The sequence below is a fragment of the Ceratotherium simum genome, chromosome 6, assembly GCF_057802395.1.
Source record: "Ceratotherium simum simum isolate JZ-2026a chromosome 6, ASM5780239v1, whole genome shotgun sequence".
Classification (NCBI taxonomy): domain Eukaryota; kingdom Metazoa; phylum Chordata; class Mammalia; order Perissodactyla; family Rhinocerotidae; genus Ceratotherium; species Ceratotherium simum.
The window spans coordinates 64,271,813-64,288,588 of NC_141905.1; the positions used below are offsets into that span (position 1 = coordinate 64,271,813).

Consider the following 16,776-nt stretch of genomic DNA (forward strand, 5'->3'; position numbering starts at 1 on the left):
TCCCATGGTTCTTGGATATTCTGTTCTTTCCTTTTCATTGTTTTTTCTTTTTGCATTTCAGTGTTGGAGGCTCCCATTGATATTTGGTCAAGCTTATTGATTCTTTCCTTGGCCATATTCAATCTATTGATGAGCCTACCAAAGGCATTCTTCATTTCTGTTACTGTGTTTTGATTCCTAGCATTTCTTTTTTATTCTTTTTTAGAGTTTCCATATCTATGCTGATATTACCCAGTGATTCTTGCATATTGTCCCTTGTTTCCATAAAAACCCTTAGTATATTAATCATAGTTGTTTTAAATTTCTGGCCTGATATCCCACCATCTCTGCCATATCTGAGTCTGGTTCTGATGCTTGCTCTGTCTCTGTTAACTGTGGTTTTGTCTTTTAGTATGCCTTGTAATTCTTGTTAAAAGCTGGATATGATGTACTGAGTAAAGGGATCTGAATTAAATAGGCTGTATTATGAGATTTTATGTTTATCTGGCTAGGAGTTAGACTGTGTTTACTGTTTGTTGTAGCTCCATGTCAGAAATTTCCTGTAGTGTCCTTGTTTTTGTCTCCTCTGTTGTCTCTGGATTTCCCATGAACATTTTTAAATAAGGCCTGAGATGTGCAGATTTTTCAGTTATAATCCTCTTGGTACTGGCTCTAGTGGTGGTTCTTACTTCTGGACTTCTGCTCCAGTCAGCTGTGATTCTCTGTATATGCCTGTCTGTCTCTATAACTTTGGGGGCAGTCATTTGCCCTATAACCTCCTTTTTCTGAAGGATCTAAGAATTGTTGATTTTAAATTTGTTCAAATATTTTCTTGTTGTGAGGCTCCTTACATGCTGGATTGAAAGCCCAAAGTTCATATTATTAATTTTTACAAATAACTTTTACTCTTTCACAAGATCAAGACTGGAAATCAGCTTAAAGTAACTGCAATGTGATACAATTTAAGTTCTGTTTCTTGAATCCTATGGAGTGTGTAACATGAAAATGTCGACCAAGTATCTAAATCCTAAATATGAAAATCTTGTGTGAAAATTTTTATTGAGTTGAAACAACCATAAGAATAGACATAATTCTTATCAGAGAACATCTGGAAGAAAAATCATATAATCAGAATCTCAAGATGGGAAGAAACCTTAAGTGTTACCTATTCCATAGTCTGTGTATTTTTTTATTTGCTAGAACTCCCAAATTCTTAATGAATTTCTTGATAAATCATATGAAAAGTGAAATATGTTTCTTGAAGTCAACAAAAGGTAAACAGTAGAGGGTATTTTATTTTTCCTAAGTAGACTGAATTCATGTCCTGTGCATGGCAACTATTTCATTTTCATCCTCAGATGGGGCTGAGGGTAAAGAGGGTAAATACTAATAGTTTAGTGAGTGTTGATGACTCAGTGGCAATGAATGGGTTTAAAGATCTGGCTTATAAAGCGTGGATGGTGAATACAAACAGGATGGCTCCTAAGATTTCAATTGCTCTGGCTGTTTTCAGAGACTTAACATTATGAAGTCACAATATGACGATGTCATTCTAACTGGGGAGTAGATTTAATGATGGAAGTGGTTGGCATTTCTACCACATCTTCAAGAATATCCTCTGCTCCTATTTGCATCAGGTTGCACATGAACTTCCAAAATCTCACCTTTAAATCCTACTGTGAAATGGCAAAGTTTTCCTTACCATGCAGTATTCATTTCCAGGTGTAATAAAGTCAATTGCCTGAAATTTCCCATCACAAGCATCCAGGACTTTATCAAAGGTTGGCTTTTCACCAAAAGTGTAAATATAAACAGATCCCTGTTGAATATACCAAAAAAGAAAAAGAATGCAATTATTACATGTGTAGTTGAGATTTATTTATTAATTTATTATTTAGTAAATGCTTATTGTGAGAAAGGCACTGTGTGGGAAAAGGTGATGAGAAATTAGAGATCAACTCAGTAAGGCCTTGACCTTGAGGCACTTAAAATCTAGATGCTTAATTTGTTTATCAATTGATTCATTCATTCATCATTTAAAATAATCAGTAAATAAAACTATCTTCTTTTCTCCAATTCCAGGATTTGTTTTCTAAGTTACAAAATGTAACAAAACACTTTTTCATGACTTCAAAAATAATGTATCTTTGTGCAAAAAATTTGGAAAATGTACAAAACAAGAAAAGTTGTTAAGACAAACTAAACCCTGTCATATACTAGACCTTGGTGGGCACTAAAAAATTTTTAAATAAGCCTGTGTGGAAATTGTGGAGGTATGGCTGAAGTTGTTCCTTTATGACTTGTTCATCATCCTCAGCCCCCAAATTCACCTCTCAAGAAAAATCTGTCCTGTAAGTTATGCATCTCTGCCAAGTAACTGTAATATGGTATGGTCACTTAACTAGCAATAGGAGATCTTCTTTCAACGGATGACAAGTTCTTCAAGTTTACTTGAGTTAAACACAACTATTTTTGTTGTTGTTTACCTAAAAAAAAATACAACTCTGTAGAGTCTAAAATTTGGTAGATATTTACTAATTTTACTTTTCATTCATTCCTTCAACAATTACTGAGTGGATACACTGTGCTAGGCACTGCTCTGGATGTTGGGGCTACATCAGAGGACCAAACAGACAAAACTTCCCTGTTGTCATGGAGCTTACATTCTACTGGGGGATTCAGACAAAAAATAAGATATATAAATAAGATATAGTGTAAGTTAAAAAGCAATAATTGTAAGAAGAAAAAAGTAAATCAGGGAAGGAGGATATGACATGGCAAAATAAGAGGGTGAAATTTTAAACCAAGTGTCCAAGAAAGGCTTTACAGGGAAGGTGATTCTAGAGAAAAGGCTTGAAGGAAATGAGGAAAGGATTCATGTGGATTCTGTGGGAAGAGCATTCCAGACAGAGGAAAGAGCCAGTGCAAAGACTCTGAGGGAAGAGCATGCCTGGTGAGTTCAAGAAAACAGCATGATAGCCAGAATGATGGGAGCAGGATGAACAAGAAGCAGAGAAGGGGGAAAGAAGGCCAGGGTGGGGAGTAGAGTCCACATCAAGAAGAGCTTTGTAAAGCATAGTGAGGATGTTGGCTTTTACTCAGAATAACATGGGAAATCACTGAAGGGCTCTGAGTAATGAAGAGAAATGCTTTTTTCATTTTGGCTGCTATGTTGAGGATACATCCTTTATTCCTCTCTCTCCTCTCTGGGATTCCAATCAAATATATGTTAGATCTTTCACTGTATCATTCACGTCTATTACCCTCTCTTCTGTATTATCCTATCCTTCTGGACTACATTCTGGATAACTCTTGTGAGCTATCCTCCAGTTCATGAATTCTCTCTTTGGCTGTGTCCAATCTGCTGTCAGACATATTCATTTAATTTTTACTTTGTAAGTACATTTTTCTTTTTTAGAAGTTGTATTTGAGTCTTTCTCTTCTGTTATGTTACATTTTTTATTTTTTCCTGTTCTCCACAGATATTTTAAGTTTGTTATTTATTAAAACATAATTAGCATAGTTGTTTTAACTTCTGGTAATTACCAGAAACTGAAGTCTTTCCATATTTAAATTTACATTTCTTTTAGGCAGAAAATCATTGAACTTTATTTGTAATCCATCTATTTTTTTTTTTATTTTTTTTGTGAGAAGGACTAGCTCTGAGCTAACATCCAATGCCAATCCTCCCCTTTTTTCTTGAGGAAGATTGGCCCTGGGCTAACATCCGTGCCCATCTTCCTCTACTTTATATGGGACGCCACCACAGCATGGCTTGACAAGCGGTGTGTCGGTGTGCCTGGGATCCGAACCTGCGAACCCTGGGCTGCTGAAGTGGAATGCGTACACTTAACTGCTGCATCACCATGCCAGCCCCTGTAATCCATCTAAAGTCATAGCTTAACAATATAAACTGCTGCTAATCCTGACCTTTGAGAGTCATTCCATTAATTACAAGTCTTCCTAACAATATAGTTGAGGTGGACATTTGGTTATATCCTGCATTTATTTCCCTCCCTTTTTCTCTTACAGAATCTGTATATTCCTCAGACAACCACCCATGACCCTAATCTCAGTCCATGTTTGGGTGGGTTGACTCTACCCAGGGTCCAAGAGTAAGCATATGACTTAGGCCTGGCCAATCAGAGCTTAGAAACCCTCTGGACATAGTAATTGACCTAGCAGTGGAGAGGTGACCCAAGTTAGTACAATGAGCTTAGAGTCCAGGACATTTTTTCCAGCTGGATCTTTCCACCAGGGTCACCAAGAGGACAGAAGTATAAATTGGAGTTGCAAGAGGCTCTCTTGACACCACAGGGGAGAGTCTGCATGGGAAGGGAGGCAGCAGAAAGGAAACAGAGCCAAGAGATGGAGAAAAACAAGGCCAGTGGCATCATGGGAGCTCCTGGGGTCAGATCAACTCCTTGCCCTTGTAGTTACATGCACAAAAACAAACAAACAAAAATCCCTTTGTTATTTAGGCCCTTCAAATTGGGTGTTTTTCAATTTGCAACCTAAAGAGTTCTGACTAGTAGAGTATCATTATGCAGCACACTCTGCCTTTCATTCCTGTCATGCAATGACGATAATAATATTTGAAAATTGCATATGAAGAAATCACCATCTAGCATACCTTGTCTGTTTGAATCAGCAACATTTTGTAACTTGGAGAAAACATCATATGTTCCACAGGCCCTTCAACCTCAAGAAAATCCTCTACTCTGTAATTTGAATCTTTAATAATAAAAGAATACACAAAGCCATCCTAGAGACCAAAAACAGTGAGATAGAGAAAATCAGGCTCAGTCAATGCATAGTATATTTTCCTCATCAGACAAGCTAACTGTTTATTTTTGGAATCATCATCTATGTTTACATTATCTAGATTGCCTGTCTTATTACCTTTATTTAGGCAACTTTTAACCATATTTCCTGGTCAAGTTTCAATTTTATCTCTTTCGTGACATATTTTTCAACTACCTAAAATTTTACTGGTCTCTCCTTTCTTTGAACTTCTCTAGCATCTATCTTTTTACCACATTCTTTGTTATACAGGAGGTGGGGCAAATGAGGCAGTTTACTGTATGGCTTGTATATAGCAGTCTCCTTACCTCAAAGGATACTAGCCTTAACGCATATTATTTAATCATCATTATGTGCATTTGTTATCTCCCTAAATGACCCAAGGTGGGAAGTGTGCTGTTTATTTTTTTTGTTTCCTCCTTTTGAGTTTCTTTCACAGTGCTAGAAACAGGGCAAGTATCCAGTAAAAATGGCTTGGTGAGTTGATTGGTTGGTTGGTTGAAAATAGATTTGGGTTAGTTTAACTACTCGCAAAAGGAATTTGAGTTATTTTTACAATAGTGAAGAGGCTTTGGAGAAATTCATCCATCATTTCTAGATTAGACCCCATTATAACTAAGAGTATGCATTTGTAATTTGGCTGGATTCAGACACTCTGAGACCTGGGGAGAAAAGTGTGCAAGGTGCTTTGTCCCAGATCATGATCATTCTCCATCCTTCACCAGAGCAGATGCTCCAAGCACTCCTTTAAACTAGGTTTTAAAAAAACACAAAGAATGGCCTTGAGAAGGACAAGAGTCATAAAAGGCGACAAACGCAGACTGAATGTAGGCGGGGCAGTAGTCCATTGCAAGGCTAGGGGGAGGGGACTATGAGCTGAACGTAGGTTTATGAGCTCCAAATTGCTTCTCCTTGGTGGAGCTACATCTCTCAACCTGACATCATTGCCTAGCTGCCTGCAGGGTCCTGGAGATGTGATCTGTGGCAACGGAAGAGACAAAGCTAACAGTGGTACCAGTAGGCCTAAGATTTTAGTGTAGAGCAGCTCAAACCTTAGCACTGATTTCAATGTCATGGAAAAGGAATGTGGTCTGACTCCTTTTCATACTTACTGAGGCTGTGTGCTCTAATCAGTGAGAGCAAAGACTTTGGAGTTCGACCTGCCTGCGTTCAAGCCCTCGCTCCTCCACTTACTGGCTGGTGAACTTTGTAAGACTTGGCGCCTTTGTCTGTATAAGGAGGACGTCAATAGTTCCTACCTGATAGGGTCGTTGTGAGGACCAGTAGGATAATACAAGCAAAGCACTTAGCACAGTACCTGGCATAACGTTAGCACCAAGTAAATGAGGACTATTAATACCAGCTCTAATACGGACAATAACAATATGATACATGTAAGCTAAATGGGCACACACAAGACGCTAAGCTGAAGCTCAGACAAAAGGTTCCCTTTGTGTCTGACAACCTAATGCACTAGTGCACAAACAGCCATGGAATTGGGTGACAGATATTAGGTATTCTTTGGTGGGGGAGATTTTTTAATTTTGTTTTTGCCTATTTGCAATAAGATAAATACACAGTAGTTCATTATACTGTTACCTCTACTTTCGTATATATTTGAAATTCTTCATAATAAAAAGTTTTATAATAGCATGCAACAAGGAAACAGTTTTAATTAATAATCTGACAGAACCTGACATTCCAAATTATGGCTCATAATAGTAAATGGCAGCAAGTGGAAATTGTATATTTTCTTGAAAGCAATTAATTTTGAAGAAAAAAATACATTACAATTCCAGAAGCAAGCACGCCTCCCTTCTGATATGCCAAGGTGACTGGACTGATCAGATTTCTCCCATCTTTTGGAAAAGAAAAACTAGGTAAAACCGGTGACACATAATTAAAAGTGCAATACAAAGTAATTAATCTCATTTTCCTAGGGCATTCATTTCTTTGTAATTCTTCTTTCTAAAAATCAACTTCATATTAGAATATGTGCTATGATGCCTCCCAAACAAGGAATAATAAAGCTGCTTAGCAATGATTACTGATATAAATCACATAAGATTTTTAAGTTCTCTATCATCAGGTCTATGTAACTAATATTGTGGAATTATATAGTAAATATATTTTCTCTTTTAGGAAAGCATTGTCAGAGATTTTAGGAGACCAGAAAACAACAAGCCAAAACTATATTATTATTATCAAGCTGTATACTTAAGATCTGCACATTTTATGATACGTAAACTTACACCTCAGTAAATGGAGCACGGTGGGTAAAAGAGAGTAAAAAGGAAAAATGTTCTATAAGAGAATTTGTTATTAATAAAATATTATCCTTGGATGTTGTACACCTGAAACTAATATAATATTATATGTTAATTATACCTCAATAAAAAATACTGCCCTTGATGAAAAACAACAAAAGTATATTACCTTTTATGTAGATAAACCATGAGAACTACAAGATCAAAGGCTCAGAAGCCATCCATCAAATTATTTGTTTACTGCACACTACGTGCTTGGCATTTTGCCAGATGCTAAGAAGCATACTATCTTTTCCTTCAAAGACTATTCACTTCCCAGTAGTCCCTTCTTTTCCAATCCACCTGCCACTAAGTCCAGGTTCTTACGACTCCTGCCCTAATCTAGGTGCCTGCTATTGTTTATAGCCACCTACTTCAAGGATCGTCCTTTCCTGAACGATGGCTAAATTAATCTCCCCAAGCACAATTCCAGTTAGGGTACATCCCCACTCAGAAGTTTCTGATGTCTGCCCACTGCCAGCTGAATTATGTATAAAGGCCTTAGCCGGACAGTCAAGGTCAGATATGCTATAGATGTCCTTTCACTCCCTACTACCCCTGTATAACACCTTATACTCCAGAGAAACTGGACCACTTCCTGTGTCTCAACCTTCCCCATGTTTTCCTATCTATACAGATACCATTGCCAAAAATTCCACCTACTCTCATCTCTGCCTGTGAACCCATCCTTCACGGGCCATTTCAAATACCACCTTCAAAATGACTTAACTTGGCCTGATTTAATCATTTGAATTCCCATAGCACTTTGTGAAGTTCTCCCTTAGTGAAATCATTTTAATCTACCTGGCTGTAACTATCTGTCTACTTGTCTTATGCTCTTTAATAAATCCCTGGAAGGTGGAGATTATGAGATTACAGTCATGTACTGCACAATGACGTTTTGGTCAATGATGGACTGCATATACAACTGTGGTCCCATAAGATTAGTACCATAAAGCTAGGTGTGTAGTAGGCTATACCATCTAGGTTTGTGTAAATACACTCTATGATGTTTGCACAATGACAAAATCGCCTAAGGATGCATTTCTCAGAATGTATCCCCGTCATTAAGCAACGTGTGACTGTATGTATTTACCATCTATATCAACTCTGAAGCATCTTGCTTAGTGTCTTCCACACTGTAGAGGCTAGATAAATATTTATTTGAAAGCATTTATAATACACCATGAAAATTATTAGAAATAGTGTACAGGAAGGAAATAGTGAACAATGTAAGACTATACATGATCAAGTCCTAAATTGTGTATAACATATTACAAGTGTGACAGGAGTTTGGAAATGAGAAACATTGTTTTATAATTCATTTTACAAACACTTATAGGTGCTAATTTACTCTGTAGCAATCTCTGAGATTAAAGTTTGGAGCCAAAGGAAAAGTAAAACACAGTTCCTGACTTCAAAGAGTTGATGACTAGTAGGAAAGACAGACATGCACCCGGGGCATTGTAGAAGCACAAGATGAGGCTCTAACAAAGGAGTGAGTCTGAAGGAACCCCAGACAGGGGCACCTAATTTTGCCTGAAGGTTGGGGTGACGACAAAGAAGGCTCCACAGAGGATAATTTCACCAGGTAGAGAAGGGCATCCTAGACAAAGGTAACGACAGATGCTGGCAAGCAGAATTTGGAAAGAGCACAGAAATGACAAGATCTTCTAAAAGGCTCATGTGGGAGGAGCTGAAATTGGAAAGAGAGGCCAGAAAAGAGGCTTACTTTTTAGAGAGCTGTAGGATGGTATTGTGGATGCGAGATTAGAGGGTGGACCAAGCCTAGAGGGTACAGGTGAGAGTAAAGGGAAGAGGGAGGGGCTGGGAGAGGCAAGTCGAACCTAATGGCCTCAGTTTTATCAGTGAAGTGTGAGTCAGGGACTGGGAGAGGGAGTAGAAGAGGAACACTGCAGTTGGGGAAAACTTGCTGTAGGAGGTGGTGTCTGAGCTGGGAACAGGAGGATTCAGATAGCAAAGTGGCAAGAGAAGGAGCTAGGAGGCATGTCTGTGAAATGATGGGAAGAAATGACTGGCTAGATCAGAAAACTCATACTGGGAGTGCAGGAAATAATACTAATGGAGCAGGTAGGATCAGATTAGAGAGGCCATGAAATCAAGGCAGAGCAGTCCTTGAGTTACACGTTGAGAATGGTATTTAAGAAGGGCAGTTTGACAGAGATGAAGCGCCTGGTTTGGGTCAGCTGTAGGTTAAGATCAATGAAGTCAGTCCTAAGATTGTTGCAAAAATCAAGGTGTAAAATAATAAGAGAAACTGGAATGGAGAGTGCATTGGACAGGTTTGGGGAGCTGGCCCTGGCGAGGCCTCCTTCTCAAAGGGTCTGCCCCCACTGGGTGAACATTGGCTTCTGAGACCCAGGCCCAACCCCGGCCAGAGCTGATGGGACCAGCAATGGACACCAGATCTAAGGAGAATAGATCAGATTCTATTAGAAATTCTAACCAAGCAACATAAAGGTAATTTTCAAGATGGCAATTGGATTTAAAAGGAAGATCAATGTAGAGAAAGGAGTTGAGAGGGGCGGAGGGCAGGAAAGCTAGCTTTGTTTAGCTAATTAAACAGAATAGCCATGTGTTAAAGAAAGGATACAGCATAGTATCCAAGAACTTGGACTCTGAAGTCTTATTGGCTGGATTCAGGTCTCAGCTCCACAGTTTACTAGTTATGTGCATTTGGGCATATTTCTTAATCTTTCAATGCCTCCTTTTCCTCATCTATATCATGGAGATAAAAATGTTTCTCCTTGTAAAGTTGTTTTGAGAATTCCATGAAATATGCATTATAGAGTGATAGCAGAATATCTGGAGCACAGAACACTTAATAAACATTAGCTAGCTATAAGGAATGGCCACAGGACTTGGTAACTAACTACAGGATAAAAGAGAAGGAAGAATCAAAGATATCTCTTCAAGTGCAAAACCATCACCAACGGCAACACTTCTGGGAATATGAAGCAAAGCAGTTTCTCACCCTTTGGTGATCCATCTTCTATCTTATTAAGCACAGTCACCTTCAAGGTGTCTCCGTTAATCATCAAAAGATGACTCTCTTCACAGCCAACATATAGGTCACTTGTTGGAGTCCAGCAGTGCATAGTTGGGTGAAGCAAAGGATATAGGTCGTCTTTAGGCTTCAGGGAAAGATTAGAAACCTTGTGTTAAGACAGCAATCATGGCATAAGAGCCAGAGAATCACCCATCAAAGCAACTTCCAAAAAGAAACAAAGGAATATAGACCTACGTACATTCGTTGGTCCCACCATTTGCCAAAAGCTAAGTAAACTTCTTTGCTCCATTTCTCTCTCTACATTTTAATTCACCAGGTAAAAAATAAGGCATTCTTGCCAACACACTCAGAGTTCTAGACGAAAGTTTTGAGTGATAACTTCTACACTGTTTCTTGGTGGACTTTTGGTATCTTAAATCTAAGAAAGTCACTGTCTAGCTAAAATCACCCTTTTTAAGGAAGACTTTCATCGACATTTCTCCTTCCTTGTTCTTCAGGGGATATGAATGTGATTTTCCTTGAGTGGCTATGGAGAGGTTGGCCTAGATCCTCTGCCTAATTAGCTTTCTGGAGAATGAGAGGATGACCCCCCTTGCCTGATTCCAATGGATGCTCTAATTTGGTTCATGAAACATCTTATGTGACTTTGATTCCATGGAAAACTCAAAAAGAAATGCACTAAATCTATGGGATGGACCTAGAAGAAAAGCTGGCTTTGAGGACTAAAAATAAAGTGGACCAAGGATCTAAGGCAAACTTTTCCTATAAAGGACCAGGTAGTGAATATTTTAGGCTTTGTGGACCACATAGATCTCTGTCATATATCTATTTTTTTTCATAACCCTTTTAAAAATGTAAAAAACATTCTTAGCTTGGGGCCATACAAAAGCAGGTGATGATTTGTTGATCTCTGCCTCAGACAGTAACACTCCAGTGTTATGCCCCTGACAGCCTTAAAACTGGTGTGCAGCAGGAGAGAGGCTGCTGCCCCTTTCTGTCAGCACAGAGCAGGCCTCCTTGTAAGTCTAGGACCACTTGCTCTCCTTCCTGGAGGTCAAGGTAGCTGTGGCAGCTATTCTGGGCATGTGTCCCCCACAGCACTGATTAAGATTTTTTTTGTGTGTGTGTGAGGAAGATCAGCCCTGAGCTACCATCTATGCCAATCCTCCTCTTTGTGCTGAGGAAGACTGGCCCTGAGCTAACATCCATGCCCATCTTCCTCCACTTTATATGGGATGCCGTCACAGCATGGCCTGACAAGCAGTGCATCAGTGCACACCAGGGATCTGAACCCGGGCCGCCAGCAGTGGAGCACGCGCACTTAACCACTATGCCATGGGGCTGGCCCCATACTGATTAAGATTCTTAATTTAGGATACCATGATAGGGCGCTCTTTCCTTTTTATATAAACAAGTCAAGCATACTAGCTTACTCTTACATATTTATTTACAACAAATTCAGTACTATCTGAGCTTTTTGTTATGCTATACTGTTATTTAGAATTGCATTAGCTACAACATAATGTCTTTGTTTTCTCTAGGCATCCTTACACCCATAGGAACAGAAAACATTTTTAACAAGCTATGGGCCAAACAACAGAATTATTAAATTTCTTAAGAGCTCCATGTTTCTTTCATTCTTTCATTTATTTATTTATTCATCTGGTAAATATTTATTGGGCACTGACTACACTCCCGGCACTGTTCTAGGCACAGGGATGTAGCAGTGAGCAAAACCAACAAAAAATCCCTGCCCTCGCGGGGCTCACATCCCAATGAGGGGAAACAGAGGGAAAACAAGTTAAGATGTTAAATATATAGAATATTATGTGTTGAAAAGTGCCGTGGAGAAAAATAAAGCAGGTTAAGTTGGAATTGGTTCCAATTAGTTGGGGGAATACTGCAAAATATATGGACAGTCATTTTTCCATTCAAGACTCCCTGATGTATGTAAGCCACCTTTCTAACAAATGCTCAATTACTTGAATAATATAGGACATACTGCTCTTTTAATTTAGGAAATGTTTGTAGATTCAACACAAAGCAGATGTGACGCTGACAAAGTAACTATATTTCTACTGATTCTCAACTGATATAAATTTGTTGCATAATTGATATTTCAACAAACATTTATTGGGTGTTGGTTATACAACAGGCATTGTGCCAAGTCCTAAGGAACCCCTCTTCTTAATAGGATAATCACCTACTGAGGGAAGAAGTAGTATCAACAAATATCAGAGTCAGAAAACATGGCAGGTTATAGTAGAGCGGTGCTGAAATATTAACGGGTGCATCGATAAGAAAGCAATTGGTTCTTCTTGGTGGAGTGAAGGAAGTGTAGAATTCCAGGGCTGGACCTGGAAATATGACTAAGGCAGATATCACACACAGGAGCCCCCACCGTGATAATTTTTAAAACGGTAGACTGACTTTAATTGTATGGTTGGTCTATTTTATGCCCTCATAGCCTTGGATTGTTAGAAAACAAATACTTGAGTAACCATCTAGCCACCCAGTGGGTCAAAAAGAGGGGCGAAACCACCCAAAAGGATCAAACCGCAGCTGATAAATGACATTTTTGTGGTGTCTAATTGAGATTTGACTCAGAGGGAAAAAGAGTTACTCACCAAATATCATTATTTAATCACCATTATTTAAGTTTCTTGGGTTGTCTTGATGACATCTAACCTTAGACTATAAATCACAAAAGACAAGCTCTTACCTGGTGCGGCAATGGACTCAAAATCTTAAAAAAACACACATATCTGGTTCTCACAACACCAGTGAATCTGTGTGTATGCAACAGAAGGTGAGGATTAAACTTGGGACATTTTGGCTTTGGTAGGTTAAACCAGCATTATATGTGGCTTTTCTTACTTTAAGACAAACCTGGGCTTGTCTTCCTACTACTTTTTTTCTTTTTTTAATTTCTTTCATCAATGTTTTCTTTTTTATTTCTTTAACCAATAAATATGTTCTGTGTCATTTAAAAATAAATGTGATATTATATGGATTATGTGAGCAAAAACAATAATTTTCAATGTTGAAAATTCTGAGAATTGTAAAAGAAAAGGTGCCAACAGTGTTTAAAAATATTTGTTGATGACACCACCTCCTTGTTGAGTCCTCTGGAATCATAAATCAAACATTTTGGCCATTTGAAGACCAAACATGAAAAATATGAGTCCAAATTAATATTGCTTTAGAAAACATAAACACCTGAATATGTTTCAGAATACTTGAGTTTATAAAAGAGAGTCCTATTTAGCAACTTGTTTAAGAAAAATAAAAGGGGTAGATGGAAAAAGGAAACTGGACACTTGAGATTAAATTCATTATGTTGGATCCAATTTCTGCCCAGATAACATCTACCTTTGATTTTCCCCATGCTACTACTGGATACCATTTCTAATGCCCTAAATAAGTTGTGTAATGTGACACAGGGTCTATTTAAAGGCCTATAATGTGCCTTTCTAGTGTTAGCTACAAGACGGATAATGGGAGGTATTTAATTTTGTAATTTTGTAAAAGTTCACAGTTTGTCAATTTCTAAGACTCTTGTATAGATAAAGTCATTACTGATTTCTTTGCCATTAGTACTCAGGTCACAAGCAATGCCATTCAAAGGAAGGCAGAGAATCAAGATCTATTTTTGGTTATGTTCTCACTCAGTGTACAGACATTGATTAACGTTTTAGCCATTTTTCTCACCTTATTTATCTATAAGATGAAAAAGTAAATACTGGAAAACTTCTAATTTAAATGCAAAGTACGTGGCTTTATTAAAATCCCCTGTATGATTTAGATATGTCAAACTTTAACATTAAATTTCTGTTTTCAGAAAAAGATTAAAATGCATTGAGTACAAAATTCCTAGGAAATAAAGATGTCTGTTTATTATGAGCATTTTAAAAAATAGTAATTCCACATTTAAGTATTTAAAGAAGGCATTTCATAGCATTTTTCAAATGACCAGGACAATTGCCTGAATTTTTAATGTTTTATGTAGGGTTCACCGTGCTTGTACAAAATGTGAAAGGTGAAGGCTCCTATTGAAATTTACTACAGGAATAAAAGATTTGAGATAGTCGAAAATTTTGGGGCCTAGGCATCAAATACAAAATATAGAAACATTTTTCCAGGTTGTAAATCTTGATGGCTGATCTGTTTGTTCTTACTACTTTGCTGCCCCACTGTGGCTGCGTATGGTTGTATTCCCAGGCTAAGACCTGTGCTATTAAAAGGAATTCGTCATTTTCTGTAACTTAAAAAAGTGAATAACTGTTATACTTTAGAGGAAATACTAAGAGCATACAACCTTTTCTCTTGTTTGCTGTAGATTTTTTTATAAACTAGTTACCACACTGAATTATTTTTAACATCTATAGCTTAACTCTCTGCAGTGGTCAAAAACATTTGGGAAGCTTTGCCTCCTTTATCCTTGGCTTGGAGCTTTAACACAAGTATTAGCATAATGCAGGTTCCAGAGGCTTAGCAGAATCAAGCTCCTAACCTTCATCCCAAAAGCCCTGCATGTGCTACCCTCTGCTTCCTGCCTCTTTCTTGACCATCACCTGCATCTCACTTCCCCTCATTTACCATACGGGTCTTTTCTCAGCTCCTCAAACATACTGAGTTCTTTTCTTCCCCCAGGACCTTTGCACATGCAGTTTCCTCTGCCTGAACACTTTTTACCCTCCTTGTAGCAGGAGTGACACCTCCTTGTCCTTCAAGTCTCAGTTTAAGTGTCATCTCCCCAGAGGCCTTCCTTGACCAGCCTGTGTTAATCTCATCCTCACCTCCACTCCCCATTTATGCTGTTACAATAATTATCACATTTTGCAATGGTTTAATGTAGCTTTACTTTGGTGTTGTTGCCCTGTCTCCCTGTTAGAATGTAAGCTCCAAGAGGCAGGGATTATGGTTGGTTGGTCACCATCTGACCCCATTGCCTAAAACAGTGCCTGCTACGTAGAAGGAGCTTGATAAATCTGTTGAATAAATGAATGAGTGTACAACTGTTGACAAACTCCCTTTTGAAACTTTCTTCCACCGTTTTCCACGGCCTTGTTCCCTCCTGGATTTGTTCCTACTTCTGTGACTGTTCCTTCTCAGACTCCTCTTCCTCCTCCCAACTCTTGGTGGTCAGTTTCTCTCTGGCTCTTCCCTGACACCCTTTCTCTCCTTTTCATCACAGCCCACCCCCGTTCCCCAGTGCTCCCACTACCCTCTCTGTGGGAATGACTCTGACATCTGGGTCTCCAGCCCTGCCTTTCTCCTCCCTAACACTAGGTCCACTTTGCCAACTTCCACCTGGCATCTTCACCTGGGTGCCTTCTCAGCACCCCAAATTCAGTATGTCCAAACCTGTAATCACATCTGGGCTCCCCGCTTCAGTTAGCAGTGCCATCATCTTCCCAGTCACCCAAACTTGATACTCTAGCGTCTTCACCTCGTGTGGTCTCCAGGGCTAATCTGTATTAAAAACCAGGATGATCCTCTCTATCCTGCATGTCTCATGGGATGGTCATGAGACTCAAATGAGTAAACAGGAAGAAGTGCCAGATAATCACCCTGAAAGTTTCTGCCTCTTCGCCTACTAGCCCAGCAATGGCTGACAGTGGGAGCACAGGTCCATAGATGAGATCCTTGGGCAATGATTGGGGGAAAATTACATCTGTTTCATTATAAAATGACCCATCTTCCAGAGGTAGTTTTACCGACCTGTGGAAAAAAGAGACATCAGAATAATAAGATTAACAGAAGCTGCTCATTGATGTAACTGCTGCCTATCGGTGGTGAACAAGATGGGAGGTGTAATAACTTAAAAAAAACAAAACAAACAAATAAAAGCCAAATAGTAGATTTTAAAATATATATCATAAAAAGACAAGTAATGCACAGTTATAAATTAAATACATAGGGATTTTCAAAAATTTTCAAAGTTAATATCTAAAGCAGGAATTGTAAATTTGAATGTTGACAGGGGTCAGGCAGGTGATGTGTGGCCAGGTAGTGATTATGGCAAATGGGAAAATATTTTCCCTCCTAAAGGTGGCAGGCGCCACTCAGTTCCAGCCAAGAGGGTCTGTTGACACATGAGAATTTTGATTCCAAAATTTCAGAGAATATCATAATCTGCATATTTATGAGAAATCTCTCAAATTTTAATGTTAGCCACCATTTCAAGTAAAAAATAAACACGTGGGCCAAAATAAACATATATGTAGGTTGTATTCAGCTACCTTTGCAACATCTGGTATCAAGAATTCATTTTCAAATTTACCATATATCTACGTTTAACCCATAATATGGCTATAAAGATGAGTTTGGAAAATTCATGGCTTTATGCACTAAATTCAAAACTTCCTTGGTTATGTTTCATGAATGATGAATAATTTTGAAAAATGATCACACAAAAACAGTAGCTACTACTCTAATGTAAGGGATAAGTATTTTCAAATCCTGCTTGCTTTCTGAGCCAGGACAATCCACTCATTTTGCTTCCAACTTCATTTTCTTACAAAAAAATCAACATTCAGAACGAGAGGAGAATATTCAAGGGAAGAAAAAGGAGAGGAAGGTGTGATAAATTACTTGCCCGCCCTGGCAAGGATCTGATAGAGACATTACTCACTTTATGAAAAGGTACAGTGT

The 16,776-nt window shown here is 38.5% G+C and overlaps 1 protein-coding gene across 1 annotated transcript in view; it reads right to left on the reverse strand.

Annotated features, from left to right (window-relative positions):
- Positions 1 to 16,776, reverse strand: part of CFAP43 (cilia and flagella associated protein 43) — a 97,235-nt gene that overhangs the window by 67,758 nt on the left and 12,701 nt on the right. Inside the window, exons 5-9 of the mRNA XM_087432555.1 lie at positions 15,693 to 15,843; positions 10,084 to 10,243; positions 6,574 to 6,641; positions 4,613 to 4,744; positions 1,682 to 1,798 (exon numbers count right to left, since the gene is read on the reverse strand). Coding sequence (XP_087288681.1) covers positions 1,682 to 1,798; positions 4,613 to 4,744; positions 6,574 to 6,641; positions 10,084 to 10,243; positions 15,693 to 15,843 — 628 coding nt within the window. The remainder of the gene's footprint in view (positions 1 to 1,681; positions 1,799 to 4,612; positions 4,745 to 6,573; positions 6,642 to 10,083; positions 10,244 to 15,692; positions 15,844 to 16,776) is intronic.